Source organism: Leucoraja erinacea, chromosome 16 (genome assembly GCF_028641065.1).
Source record: "Leucoraja erinacea ecotype New England chromosome 16, Leri_hhj_1, whole genome shotgun sequence".
Taxonomy (NCBI): Eukaryota; Metazoa; Chordata; class Chondrichthyes; order Rajiformes; family Rajidae; genus Leucoraja; species Leucoraja erinaceus.
This window is the reverse complement of record NC_073392.1, coordinates 38,466,599-38,482,518: the sequence shown is the minus strand read 5'-3', so window position 1 is coordinate 38,482,518 and position 15,920 is coordinate 38,466,599. Positions and strand designations below refer to the sequence as shown.

General features: G+C 41.1%; 1 protein-coding gene across 2 annotated transcripts in view; it reads right to left on the bottom strand.

Annotated features, from left to right (window-relative positions):
* Window positions 1-205: 205 nt before the first annotated feature.
* efcc1 (EF-hand and coiled-coil domain containing 1) overlaps window positions 206-15,920 on the bottom strand; it is a 92,819-nt gene continuing 77,104 nt past the window's right edge. For both annotated transcript variants that reach the window (XM_055648202.1, XM_055648203.1), the window contains one exon: window positions 206-2,495. In XM_055648202.1, coding sequence (XP_055504177.1) covers window positions 2,362-2,495 — 134 coding nt within the window. In that variant the 3' untranslated portion in view covers window positions 206-2,361. The remainder of the gene's footprint in view (window positions 2,496-15,920) is intronic.

Here is a 15,920-nt window from a genome sequence, read left to right as displayed (position 1 = left end):
GATGTGGCTTTGAGGTGCTGGTCATAGATCCCTCAAAACCTTCAAAATGGTCACAAGGTTCAATTTCTACCCAAGTAAATGCATTTCAGCAAATTCCTGCTTACAAAGTGAAAACAGGAAAACAGAGGAGGTCAAACATTTCAAGAAAGATAAGTGCAGGAAGGAAAGTTAAAAAAAAATACATCAAATTACAACCAGTCCCATGTATGGAAAAGCTGCTATTTTATTTTAATGTTTGTTCCATTTAATACCATTGATACAATGTTGAAGTCTGAATAATGAATACATTGGGAGCAGACACATAAGTTGGCTGTAGTATCTTTGATAACATTCCCTGAATTGAATCCATGCAAAATTACATTGATTTAGTAACAACAGTGAACATTCAAAACTGAAGCTAGTCTTGGTCCCTTGAACCTGCTCTGTAGGATCAGGCTGATCCTACCTAGGCTTATGTGAATAGAAGTGTGATCCAGCAAATCTATCGTGTGGAATGGCATTAATCCTCTGTGTCAAGGGTTATGGGGAGAAGGCACGAGATTGGGTTTAGGAGGGAGAGACAGATCAGCAATGGTTGAATGATGGAGTAGACTTGATGGACCGAATGGCCAAATTCTGCTCCTATCCCTTATGACATGTGTTTTTGTGCAGGGTCGTTATGGCTAACGATCTCCTCCAGCAGCCATTGATTAATAGAGCAAATAATCTAACATAGCAGAGAAAAAGAGTTTGCTTTTATTTTTATAATGTAAGCCACACAGGTAGCAAAGTTAAGTAGCAGAAGACTGTTTGACACTCGTAAAGTACATGGTCAATTGTGCAGCAGCCTTCTCCAAAGTAAAAATATGCAACAGACTTTATTTTGGAAATGCATTTTGATGTTGGAAATATGTACAGAATATCTGTCACTTTGCACATGCTGTCAACTAGCTTCAACATTCCTAAGCCTTGCTTCTGCTTTCATTCCAGGACTTTCGATTTCTCCACAGAGCATTTCCTTTGCACTTGAACAATCTTCATTACAGACCTCTACACAAAACTTCTGAGGGAATACAGTGAAGCAGACTGGCTCAAGTTCAGGCCAGCTGAATTGCTAGTTAATTTCCTTTATAAGTGATGCAGTTTATGGCTGTCTGAACACATCTTATTAAGCAGTATTATGCATCATTCACTGGCCAGCCTAGGGATTTCAACCACAACTTGAGCCATGCACCCACAAGCTTTAGATGCGACTAAGTGGAATTTGAATACAACTATAGTTACAGCTTGTTGCCAAATTAATACTGTGTGGGCAACTTGCCCATTAACTTGACTGTTTGGAGCGGGAGACTGTGACCTTGTTTTGCTGTTGGGTTATTCATAGCATCAGTCACACGCCTCGCCTCCCTTTGTGTTTTTTTTAAATGGATTCCCAGAGCAACGTGTCAGGGGGCATCAGTACAGGCTTGTTGACCGACTTCAGTTCCAAAGACCACATTTTACTGATGCGATGCCAATTAACTTAACTCTCGTTTGACTTCCATGACCAATGGAAATATCTGGTTCAATTACAATTGTCTCCATAGATTTGAGTTCAGCATACAAATCAAAATGTTTCACCTGGCTGCTCATGGGCATGAGTTTCAATACTGCTATTTTAGAGCTGAACTCTACATGTATCAGGTATATCCTGTGTATAATATGGCACTAGAATAAATATGTATATACAATGCTGCAATAATATCCATTGTGGTAACAGCATTGACAGTTAAACAAAATTCTCCCCTCAGTTTTCACTGGTATTTTCCTTTATGTCTGGATCATAGATACACTGTCTAATTTCCCATTTTTGCTGTTCTGTATTCTTCACTTCAGCTATTTATGTTATGAAGCCTGACCCAGAAGTTTTATCGTGACCTCAGTGGTACTCTGTAGGAGGTAAATCTGTCATTTTTTAAATGGTCTTGTCCACAAAATACATATTTCATATTTATGGTTCCCAAATGATATATGTTTTGAGCCAATGTTATATGTTTTCGTTAGATTGCTCTCACCTTTTATTGATAATCTAATATTTTGGCTGTTTGTTTAATACTATTAGAAGAGACAACTAGTTCATTTGAAACTAAATACATTTGTTAACCCACCCTTTATTGGGCAATTCGCTAATATTCTCTTCCTCAAATCGTAAAGATTAACAAACAAGAACCAGACTACACAGCCAAGTCTCCATCAAGTTGATCTAGCTGCCAAGTTTAACATTGTGTTACGTAAGGTGCATTAGTCAATTATACAAATTCGGTCAGAGTACAGGAGTTGTAGATTTATAGGAAACATTTGAAGTGCGCGATGTACAAATCAGCAAAGCCAGTTTCCGGATTCTCAACACGAGATAAGCAGCGGATTTACCAGCGACTGGTGACTTGGAGCCTTTTCCAAAGACTTGTCAGATAGAAGCTCACAAGCAGCAAGTTCATGATACAAGGCATTCAGTACCTCCAAAATGTGAGCCTTTCCTGCAAGAAAGAATCAATTATTATTTTGTTTGCTTGATCAATTTTTCCTGTTCTGACATTGCCGTTTGGAGTTGTTAAACATGGGTTCTAACTATTTTGTAAATGCTGGATAAGGCACCCATTCCCACATTAAAGTGTTTCTTTGTTTACCCAAAGAAAGCACAGAATGGTGCTGTCAGTTGTAAGAAAAAAACCAAAACAAATCCTTAGGAGAGGTGCAGCTGAACTCAAAAATATGATTAAAACTCAAAACAGGCTCAGTCTATTGTAATGTACCAGAATCCAATACAATGAAGTGCACCAGCAGATATAGGTCATTGCAGCAGGTGTTTTGCATACAGCTGAAACCTGTAAACACCCCCCTCATCTGTCGTTCTATCTGCAAATCAAACCCACCTCACCTGTACACCTAACATAGACACAACAAGCTGGAGTAACTCAGTGGGACAGGCAGCATCTCTGGAAAGAAGTTTGAAGATGGGTCTCGATCCAAAATGTCACCCATTCCTCCTCTTCAGAGATGCTGCCTGTCCCGCTTAGTTATTCCAGCTTTTTGTGTCTATCTTCAGTTTAAACCAGCATCTGCAGTTCCTTCCTACACATTTCACATGTACACCTATCTATACCTCACCTGTATCCATCTATCACTTGATAGGCTTTCTCCACATCCTACAATAGTATTGTTCATACATTCTAAGAGCAGAATTAAGCCATTCGGCCCATTAAGTCTACTATGCCATTCAGTCATGGCTGATCTATCTTTGCCTTTTAACCTCTTTCTCCTGCTTAGTCCCCATAACCCCCGACACCGGTACTAATTAAGTCTAGGGAAGGATGCCCACTCAAAACATCGCTCTTCCATTCCCTCCACAGATGCTGCCTGACCCCCTGGATTATTCCGCCAGTTTGTGTTTTGCTTAAGATTCCAGCATCAACATCTCCAATAAACTTGATATGATTGATCAATTAATCTTTGATAAATTCAATCTCCTAGTCCATTTCTCTGTCCCTCAAGGGATTGCTTTTGAAATCTTTCTCCACCAGCAGTTATGGCCATTCTCGTTATCACTAATAAATATTATGGTGCTAGATCACCTAAACTCCCAGACCTAGAGACGGCACCCAGCCTATTATTTGGCAATAAAGTAGCAATGTGGATTACCCTTGGGGTCTTGGGGCTTTATTGATTTGGGAACAGCGCTGAAACTGCAGAGTTGTCGATGTTGCCCAGTCTATCGCACAGACCATACTCCCCACTATCAACTCAATCTAAACCACGCTGCCTCCGGAAATCAGCCACATAACCAAGGACCTTATTCATCTCACTCATTCCCATTTCTCCCATCTCCTATCGGGCAGAAGAAACAAAGGCTTAAAAGCAGATACCACCTGACTGAGGAGCAGCTTCTTCCCCACTGTTTTCACACTACTGAATAATCCTCCCATAAGTTAGATTGTGGTCCCAATCTTCCATTCTACCGCATTTTGAACACTAGACTTTTTCCTAGAACCACGACGCTACAATAAAATTATATTCTGCACTCTCGTATTTTTCTCTTTGCATACCTGTTATAGTTGTGTACGAAGGAACTGCTGATGCTGGTTTACACAGAAGATAAACAGACAAAGCTGGAGTAACTCAGCGGGACGGCCAGCATTTCAGGAGAAAAGGAATAGGTGACGTTTTGGGTTGAGACTCAGAGATGCTGCCTGTCCCACTGAGTTCCTCCAGCATTTTCCATCTATATACTTGCGTACAGATTGATTGCACTCATATATACCATCATCTAATTTCATGGATAGCATGTAAACAAAAGCTTTTCCCGGTACCTCGGTGCACGTGAAAACAATAAACCAATACCAATACCCCATAAATGTCTGCAAAAGCACACGATGAGCAACAACTTTGGTGTGAGGCTCAAAGACAAGAGTTGTCTGTTTTCCAGTGTAATACTGTGCTGAAACTGACATTGTTGGTTTCAACACAATGTTTCCTTTTGATGTGTTATCCGTGCTTACAGTTCGCAGCAAGTAGTATTGCAAATGTGATCTTTGCAGTCAGCTCGTGAACAAACACACAGGAGTAATGTTACTGAATATGGATGTTGGAGAATGATCCTAGAGGGTTTCAGGGACCTGCTCAAGTTGAAGACGAACGTATCCAGGATGCATATTTGGTGCACCGGGAGTCACAGGAAGCCTTCAGGCCTACAGGCAGATTTTCCAGGTATATTGCTGCCTGGGAGGTATGAGAACAGTGTCCACATGCTTGTATTTTGCGGGTGCTTACACTGCAGGCAGATGCTTTTGATTTCTCTAACTTCAAGTAACCCTTGGATCCCCTCTCTCTACATCCCTCCCCCACCCAAGTCGTACCAGCTTCAAAGCCGTCTCGTTGATTCTCATTCTCTGTTATTCATTTTCACCTCGCCCACAGCTAACAATGGCCTGTTTCCTTTATCATCGTTACTTTTTTGCATATCTTTCATTTCATTCTTTACCTTTCTATATCACCATCTATATCCCTCGTTTCCCTTTCCACCTGACTCTCAGTTTGAAGAAGGGCCTCGTCTCGAAACGTCATCTATTCCTTTTCTCCAGAGATGCTGCTTCGCCATCACTAAAACTCACACCTTTGCTCAAGCTGAGTTACTCCAGCTTTTTGTTTCTATCTTCGGTTTAAACCAGCATCTGCAGTTCCTTCCTACACCTCTGTCTGCTTTGTTGTTTCTTGTAGAGTAAACAAGAAAGATGGTCGACTCTACTTGAATATGGAGTTTGGGTGACCTCCTTAACACAGCAAAGGGTGGCAATCTGTGAAACATGGTGGAGATCAGCAGCAGAGGTAGGTTGGGGCCAGGAAGCAGACACTGCCTGTGATCCTGACCTCCTCTGGTGAAATGACAAAGCACACAACTGCGCTAGTATTTGAAGTCGCAGTAGGTCAGAGGTTGCTGTGCGGCAAAAAAATATTTTCCGTGTGTTGGCTCTGCACAAAGCTGGGACTCAGGATTAAAATCTGGTCATGTGAATAAATAAGAACTGTTAGTACTAACACATGATGTTGGCAATCTTATTGGAGACATCATTAGAGGAAAAATGCGAGGGAGAACTAAAATTGTACTGTAAAATCTAAGATGATTTTTCCAATGGAACTTAGATACCAAGAAATTTGTGTAAAATTGTGTACTCACAATTTAAGCCAATTTTTAACAACGTAACCTTTTATTATAATTGAATAAATACCTAACACACTGATTCTAAACACCCAAATTCTTTGTCCTGTTTATAGTGGTCATGCTTTCAGTTATCTAATTCCCAGTCTCTGCAATTCTCACAGTAAACTCCCCACCACATTTCCCACTCTCACTTCTCTTTTATCACCATCATTAAAACAGACACATTTGCTCGAGCTTTTTATGACATCACATAATATGCCCTTCATTTATTCTGTGAAGCACTCTGGGCCACTTCCTTAATTCAGTCGAGTAATGGAGGTGTAGTGAGTGGTCATTTGTACTTTTTATAATATGCAATTTCTTTCAAGACCAGAATATTAGGGAGTTTAGTGTTTGGGCAGACGTCCAAATTAAAAGTTCAATCTGTTGAGAAGTGCAACCTTGGAGGTAACGTATTGAATCGATAACCTTGCACGTTTAGCTTAATACGCTGGACCTATTGAGACGGTGAAAATACACTTTAGCGCACATTTCCAAAGCTATAGATCTGAATATTGCTTGTGTATGGGTTGGAATGTGATGGAGAATGTTTCTAGGTCATTGCCGATTATCCTAATGCCAACCACACAATAGTCATACATAGGCTGGGATTGTTCCATTTATTGCCTGGGAAATTAGGTTCCAGTAATTTCATAGCTTTAAAGAAGGTCTTCTGGAAAGGTCCCACCCTAATGATAGGGACCCAACCCATGGATGGCCCAGTTGCAAATTCTGCATTCTTTGGGCTCCCCACTGGTCTACCAATCTGACAGTGACCTCCAATGACTTCTTCTACGCTGATCTTTGAACACCAACCGCAACCTCAGACTCTCCCATCTCTCCAGAGAGCCCCGATCTCCGGAAGCAATTCCCTGGGCTTCTGAGACCATGGACTCCCAAGTCAGACTAAAAGGAGAATGTCATCAAAACAAAACCAAAGATTAGCCTGTTAGTTTTATGTAGAATTTCCCACATGTTTGCTTCCAAACCCAGCAATCCTATCTTGTAAATCTGAAACTCTTCTTATGAGTTACCTCAAGGGCAATATTGGGAACAGCTGAGGCATAGACTATACTTTTCAGGGTCAGGATTGTACGCTGTCCTTCAGAAACCGAAACAGGGTACAGATGGTGCCAAAATAAAATAAAGAAAGATAGTAAAAGGACCTATAAGAACATTCTAAGATGATAGTAACTTACAGGTGCGATATTAACATTGCAAATGTAAGGCATAAACCAGGAACAAAGAAGGTGCTGCGATACTGGTGACATACTAACCAAACCAAGAGGACATTATCGGTAAAATCTGTTTTGTGTTAACCTGAGTACTTTCTCAAAAATGTCATTACATAACACTCTTTCTAACTAGATAGTACTACGCCTGTTTATATACTTGAAATAATCATGGAAGACATCCAAGCATTAATCTCTAAAGACATTATGCTGCAGAAAGGTATTCCCACTGTACTGTTGTGTTGGCATATTAACTGCATCGTAGAAGGATTCATGCAGAAAAGGGAACACTTGGTTCGTAATAGACAAAAAGCTGGAGTAACTCAGCGGGACAGGCAGCATCTCCGGAGAGAAGAAATGGGTGACGTTTCTGGTTGAGGCCCTTCGTCAGACTGAAGGGGAAGAAGGGTCTCGACCTGAAACGTCACCCATTCCTTCTCTCCAGAGATGCTGCCTGGCCCGCTGAGTTACTCCAGCTTTTTGTGTCTATCTTCAGTTTATACCAGCATCTGCAGTTCCTTCTTATACACTTAGTTCACAATATGTGGGCTGACTCTTTCGCTGACTTGCCAATTAGAACACAGAACAGCACAGGAATGGGCTCCTCAGCCCAAAATGTTTGTGTTGAACATAATGCCCAGCTGAACTGATGTAATTGGCCTGCACATGATCCAAATCCCTCTATTCCCTGCATTTCCATGTGCCTACGCAAACGTCTCTTAAACGCCACTATCATATCTACCTCACCATCACCCATGGCCATGCGTTCCAGATCAAATACCATCCCCCCTCTCACCTTATATCTATGTCCTCTAGTGTTGGACATTTCCACTCTAGGAAACATTTCTGACTGTCTCCCTATCTATGCCTCATAATTTCTATCATCTCTCCTCAACCTCTCTCTAGATCTATTTTCCCGCACTTGGCTCATATCTCACAAAACATTTCCGATCCATGCACCTGTCCAAGTGTCTTTTAAATCTTGTTATTGTACCTGCCTCAGCTACCTCCTCTAGCAACTCATTCCATAGACCCATCATTCCCTGACTGAAAAGGTTGTCCCTTAGGTTTCAACTAAATCTTTCTCCTCTCACCTTAAACCTATGGTTCTTGATTCCCCTACCCTGGGTAAAAGACTCTGTGCATTCACCATATCTACACCCCTCATGACGTTATGCACAGGGCCGGATTTAGATGAAGAGAGGCCCTAAGCTGTTTAACTTGTGAGGCCCCCCCCGCCGTTTGGTTTTCATTTCTGGCATCGAGGCAGCGACCTGCACAGCCATGGCGGCAAGTGGGCCGTGGAGTGTGAGCATGTGCAAACATGACGACGGCAGGCCGCAGCAAGAGGAATGGCAAGGCGTTGTGCCGTGCCGATGCGGAGACAGGCCGAGCGGCTTCCGGGCGAAGTGTGACACAGATGCGGGGGTAGATGGAGAAGAATAGAGAGGGGGGCCCGCCCAGAGTTGAACGGTAGGTGTCCTGCCTTGGCTGGAGGCCCCCTAGATTTCGAGGCCCTAGGCTTCAGCCTATGAAGCCTAGTGGTAAATCCGGCTCTGCGAGGCCCCCCTAGATCTCGAGGCCCTAAACTTAAGCTTGTCTAGCTTATAGGTAAAATCCGGCCCTGGTTATAGGTATGTTACAAAACCTACCTGAATCGTCGATGAGAATCTGCCCCCAGCCCGTGTGCGCGTTTTGGCGCTGTTTAGAGGGGGCGGGTTTAAAACGCGATTTTTACTAGGCTGTTGCAATCGAAAATGTTCAGCCTAGTAAATCATTAACGGAAAATCGCTGAAAGACCCCGTCGCAAAAGGTATTATTAGATTTTATGGCCTTGTATAATAGTTATAGTAATTTAAAAACCACTCTCTCAACCCGCAACCTCTCGCAGCTCCAGGGTTTTATAAAGTAAACAATTAAAGGTATGTACCTTATTTTTACATTAAAAGGGGCTTCTTAACAACCCTGTATATAAAGTTTTCTATAGCGAATAGTTCATTTTGGGCTCTTTATATCCCGCAGTATTTTTCTGGGCATTTGAGGGCACAAATCCAGTGCAATGTGAACGTTCTAAACCAGCGCGTTCACAGGATCCCACTAGAAAGCCGATTTAAAATAGACTTTAATTTATTGCAATTGAACACTAAATTCCTTCCATTTGGCCTATAAATTAATGTAAATGAGATTTTAAAATCATGTTTTATTGTGAATTATTTGTGAATATTATTTGGACACTTGGGCTATTTAAAAACGTTAATCATTTATTAAGAAATGGATAGATGTTTAGATCTAGTAATTGAAGTTTGAAATTAGCTACAATTGGGGCTAACTAATTATATGCTTTAATTTCAGGTCCTCCAAGTAAGATTATTTTATATTTGTTTCAGAATGGTTCAATCTATGATAACTGAAAATTTCATTCAGTTCTCTTAATTTTTAAGAAGGTTATGGGCTTTTGACTGTCCTCGATCACAGCTTTTTTGTTATGTCCATAGAAAATCAATAGGGAACAAGATGCTAATTTCCGGGTATGAAAATGGCCATAACGTTTTTATTACTTGAGATATGAAAGTGAATTAGGTGTCAAATTAAACTTATTGTTATGCTTTATCTGATGGGATAAATTGAAGACTTGATTTTTTAAATCTCAAAATTTTGTAACATTGCTACTGGTTATGCACCTCGACAAGATCATCCCTTAGCCCTATATACACCAAGGAATAAAACCCTAGATTGTTCAATCTTTCCCTATAGCTCCTTGAGTCCAGGTAGCATCCTCGTAAATCTTCTCTACACTCTTTCCAGCTTAATGAATTCTTCCTACACCACGGTGACAAAAACTGAACACAATACCCCGAATGCGGCATCACCAATGTCTTGTACAACTGTAACATAACATCCCAACTTCTATACTCAATACCCTGACTGATGAAGGACAAAACCTTTCTTTACTACACGATCCACCATGACGCCTCTTTCAGGGAAATATGCACTGGTCAGGAAATTGTGCTGTGATACCAGTAGGAATAAATTCCAATAAAACATACAACAGTAAACTCAGGAACAGGTCGTTTGGCCCTCAGCGTCTGTGTTGAACAGGATGCCAAGTTAAACTAATCTCCTCACCCTACATGAGATCCTTTTCCTTCCGTTTCCCGCATGTCCACGTCTATCTAGAAGTCTCGTAAATGCCAGAATATATCTGTTCCCAATACTACCCATGGTTACTGGCATCCACCATTCTCTGTGTAAACCCTGCACATCTCTTTTGAAATCTCCCCTTCTGTCCTTAACCTGTTCACTGCCAAGTGTTTTATTCGCTATTGGCCATGGCCTGAGTATACTCGGAGGTGGCACTGAACAGGTTAAAGCTATGTCTCTAGTCTTTGACATCTCCATCCCTGAATAAAAGTTGACCATCTACCCAATAGGCCTCTCAAAATTTTACATACCCACTTGATTCACTGCAAAATGTATTATGCTGTTGTGTAACATCTAAAAAGTGGATTAAAAGTGCTTTACATGTATCTCATCCGACGCTCCAAAGCAAATTATCTAGGTTTGCCCAACCTCTCTCTATAGCTCGAAACAAAGAACTGTAGATGATGGTTTACAAAAAAATACACAAAGTGCTGGAGGAACTCAGCAGGTCAGGCAGCATCTTTGGAGAACATGGATAGGTGATGCTTCGGGTTGTGGGCCTCCTCCCTTTAAAGTGAGAGAAGTCAAAAGATAAGTTGTTGCAGAAGTTCCACCGGGCGGAGGAGACTGTTAGAAAGAAATTGATTTAGTCTCTCTGTTCAATAAACTCTTTAATAACTTTAAAATTCTGTCCCCATTTCCTAATTTTTACACAAATGTAGACACAGCTGTCCAGTCCCTTTACACAATAGCCAGATGCCTTTTGACAATATACTGCTGTCAAAGGCCTTTGAACTACTTGTATGTCTCTGATATGCAAAGCCATTTCATATCTTCTTAATGAGGCTTAAATAATCTTTAAAAAGCAAAAATTATTCACAATAAGTAAATGGAATTTAAAACACTATAGGAATTAACTGAAATATTTCAGCATCTGCCTTGCCTGGTTCTGTTTTCCTCACTCCTTGGGGCCCTGTACCAATTTTCCTTTTAAACTCAAAAGGGCCCTATTTCCCATGCTCCCTTTAAATTCTCTGGGTTTTATTTCCTGCACTCCCCCATTAAACTCAAATGGAAAATGTATTATTCTGTCGTGTAACATCTAAAAAGCAGTAAATTAAGAGTATGATTCCTTTTCAGGGACGATAGACTTTGACCCCAAGGTCCCTCTGTACATTAATACTGTTAAGGTTCTTGCCATTAACTGTACAATTTCCTCTTTTTCATTTTCACACAAGGTGTCATTTTCACACCTTCAGGCATTGTATTGCAGATCAAACACTTGATTTGTGCAAAAAGGTTTCCTCATATTGCCACTTGTTCTGATGGCAATCACCTTAAATCTGCTTTCTGCAAGTTTTTTCCTTATTCACCAAATTAAACCCATTCGCGATCATAAGTCACATTAAAAGTTCTCCATTCCAATGAGAACAAAGACAATTTCTCTATTCTGTCCTGTCTACTGAAGGTGCTTACCCTGGTATCATTTTACACTCTCATCAAGGCCTTCATACTTCATGAAAACAGTCTATTTATATCCATTGGATTTTATTATTCCACTTTGCTAGATGATATTCTTTCATGGTATGAATCAGATGAGAAGGATAAACATTCAAACCAAAAGTTCAAGGATCAGAGTGACAAAGTTTGTAACTGGACCATATATACTCTGGCTTCACCAGTATTGGTCTATCTTGTGTTTAAGAAGGAACTGCAGATGCTGGAGAATTGGTAAACGCTTGACGAAGGCTACACACTGGAGAAACTCAGTGCATCTATGGAGCTATAGATCCTGCACCCACTTTTCTCCACAATCATCATGAGTTCATTGCAAGGGATTGATTAATGAATGGTAAAAGCTTGTTGCTATTATACAGAGGTTTGTTGGGACCCAACCTGGAGATGTGGCCACAGTTTTAGTCTCCTTACCCAAGGAAGGATTATTTACTTCCGACATTCCCAAGATTGATTTCGGCAATGGGAGGCAATGTTCATAAAACATACCAACTGTTAGGTAGGGTAGTTGCTGAGTGGCTGCTCCCTTGAATGAGAGATCATAATCTTATAATACGGAGTCTGAAATTTAGGCCCAGGAGGAGAAACAATTGCTTCGCTCATAGGATTGTGAACATTTTGACTTCTCCACCCAGAGTATAATAATTTCATAAGTACATTGAAAACTGAGAACAATACATTTTGGGATACATATGGGGTCAAGGGATGGGACTGGAAAGTGGATGTAATGTAGAAATTCTGTCAACTCTGATTGAATGGCGGATAAGACTGATTCTTCTTCTGGTATTTTTTACCTTTACTGTCCGTTGTTCAGTAATGCTTCATGATTAAGAGACCATTCTTTTTATTTTAAAGTATTATTGCAATCATTAGTTAGTAATTTTCAGCCAAATGTAATACACTTCTCTTCTCTGCCTCATCACAACAAAACATATTAAAGCACCCCTCCCAGTCCTGTTAACAAATTAAAATTAATTTAGAAACTCACATATGTTTGCAACCAAATATTCGATTGGAATTCTGGAACACAGGAGACTGCAGCAATGAAGTCTTCAGTAAAAATACTGTGGAGGAACTCAAACGGTCAGGCAGTGGGAAATAGACAGATGACATTTTGGGTCTGAAGAAGAGTTTCGACCAGAAACATTGTCTGTCCACTTCCCTCCACAGATGCTGTCTGACTTGCTGAGTGTTTCCTGCAAGCTGTTGCTCAAATGTTCGCAAAGAATCAGTTTAAAATTTGATTGTTTCAGACTCAACAGATGTTCCAGTTAAGTGTGACTTCTGACTCACTCTATCTCTTTTTGTTGCATGCTGCCCATGTGAACCAAATAAACTAGTGCCAGCTTCCCACCAACCTCCACCTCCGCGGTTCATCTTTTATGATCGGTTGCTGGACTGAAGTAATTGCAGTCATTCTTCGCATTATGTATGAACGTAACATTGTGGAGTTGGTGGCCTTTCCTGGAGACCGACGGGCGCTCCAAGCCGCAGGAGCCTGCGGGACTTTAACATAGTCCCTTTGCCGGGGATCGAAGCTCCAACCGCGGGGCCTGTGGACTTCAATAACATGAAGCCCGCGCCGCGGTCCCTGGTAAGAAGTGGTCGATTCGGGAGATTCAACTGCCCTGACATGGGAGTTTCGATCACCCCGACGGGGGCTTCGAACGTCGGCTGCAGGTGGTTTGACTGCCCCAACCGCGGGAGAACAAAGGGGAAGAAGATTGAACTTTATTGCCTTCCATCACTGTGAGGAATGTGGAATCCACTGTGGTGGATGTTTATTTTATCTTTTATGTGGTTGTGTGTCTTGTTGCTTTTAACTTAATACGGCTGTATGGTAACTCAAATTTCACTGCACCTTAATTGGTACATGTGACAATAAACTGACCTTGAACCATGAAACCGAAACCGCCACTAGAACAGTTCGATGAACCCCATTCTCTCAACACAGGAAACTTTTGTCAGACACATCACACCAAATCATAGCACCAAATAAATGTTTCCAGATAGCTTAGAGCATGCTGACTAAATATTTCTTGTAATAGCATGATTTAATGGAACAGAATAATGGAACAGAAATGTACTTAGAATTCATATTATGTATGAGGGAACTGCAGATGCTGGTTTACACCGAAGATGGAGACAAATGCTGGAGTAACTCAGCGGGACAGGCAGCATCTCTGGAGAGAAGGAATGGATGAAGTTTTTGGGTCGAGACCCTTCCTCAGACGTTCTTATTTATTTCTTCTATGTGAAATATGTGAATACACAACAATCTAAAAATCTCAAAAATGCCCATAAAGTGCTGAAGTAACTCAGCAGGTCAGGCAGCATCTCAGGAGAACATGGACAGGCGACGTTTTGGGTCGGGACCCTTCTTCAGACTGATTGTAGTAGAGGTGAGAAAGCTGGAAGAGAGGCAGGAGCAGGACAAAGCCTGGCATGTGGTAGATAGCTATAGGTGAGGGTGGTTTTGGATTGGCATGCGGTTGGACAAAGGCTAGAGATGAAAAGACAAAAAGTATGATATAAGAGGCAGAAAATGTGAAGGCAACAGAAAGAATTGAGTTGGATGTGGTCTGGAGGATGGGAAAGGGGAGGAATGGATGCCCATTTGGGTCGGGCACAGGGAAGATACGGGGAAAGGGGAATCCCTGGGGGGGGACTCTGGGGGGGGGGGGGGGGGGGGGGGGGGGGGGGGGGGGGGGGGGGCAGGGAAAAGAGGTGGAGTGTTCATAATTTATCAGCCAACAGCACATTGAACTGGCTACAGCGCCTTGAGGGCGTTACATAACCTCTACTGCCCCAAACATAAGAAGAAGAACCAGCCAACACTCCTAACCATAGAGAGCTTCTAGTAGAATACATCAATACCTCACTGCATGTGACATTTTATACATTTTGGGTTAAAATCAATTGTTTTTATTAAATTTGCATGTGACAAAATTAGTATATTTCTTTTGAAATGTCTAACATGATATTGGATTTACAAATTCCACAACACATACTTAATACCTCTGAAAGCTGAATATTTAAAATATTTTGGACACTATTCAGGACAAGGGGGTCACAGCTTAAGGATAAGGGGGAAATCCTTTAAAACCGAGATGAGAAGAACTTTTTTCACACAGAGAGTGGTGAATCTCTGGAACTCTCTGCCACAGAGGGTAGTGAGGCCAGTTCATTGGCTATATTTAAGAGGGAGTTAGATGTGGCCCTTGTGGCTAAGGGGATCAGGGGGTATGGAGAGAAGGCAGGTACGGGATACTGAGTTGGATGATCAGCCATGATCATATTGAATGGCGGTGCAGGCTCGAAGGCCGAATGGCCTACTCCTGCACCTAATTTCTATGTTTCTATGTTTCTATTCACTTACCACCTTGAAAATGTGTCTAGGATATAAATAAAAATGTTATTTCCCCAAAATTACCTCCCCTCAATTATCTATAACATTTTTCCTGTCCAATGCATGGTGATTTTATGGTAAATTCATCAACTGTTAGCACTACTTTCATTTATGTTTTCTTCCTCCACACAAACTTCCACTACCTCTTGACTAATGACGTAACAATTAATGGCACCAGGATAAAATTCCACCTTCACCTCCAGCAAGTTGGCAATATCCGAGTCGTGCACCATAAGTAAAATCTGGTGAATTGCTGCATCTATTGGAATTGATCTTGATATCGGCTTATTATTGTCACGTACCGAGATACTGTGGAAAAACATTCTTTGCATGCTATCTCGTCAAATTAAATCATACAACTTACCAGTAAAGTCAAGCCATACACAATTGCCACAGGTAGTGCGAAGGGAATAGAGTGTTACAGCATTATAGTGTTACAATTGCAGAGAAACAGTCCAAAGTCCACAATGAAGAAAAGGTTATTTGTTCATTTCAGGATTGTATAGTCAATCATTACATTTTTCCACCTGTATATATTTTTACACTCCTTATAGCATTTAAAATCAGTACAAAATGGTCAAATTCTCACCGTAATTTTGCAGGGATGAAATGCCTTCTCACTGGGCTTTTAATTACTGTTTCAAGGACTCGACCTGATGTTATTATCTTTACCACTGTTGGATAGCAGAGACTGAATCCCCTTGGGACTCTGAAACCCATGAGGTATTTCATTATTTGTCAAAACATATTCTTGCTTTATCTATCTTGACTAAGTCTTCCTTATTTAATAATTTATTCTCCACCTTCTCTCCTCCACCTCAGATGCACACACTGACTTTTATTGGTCTTTATGTTTTATTGCCAATTAAATCAGTTGAATATCGGTTTGATACCTATTGTGCCTCAAAAG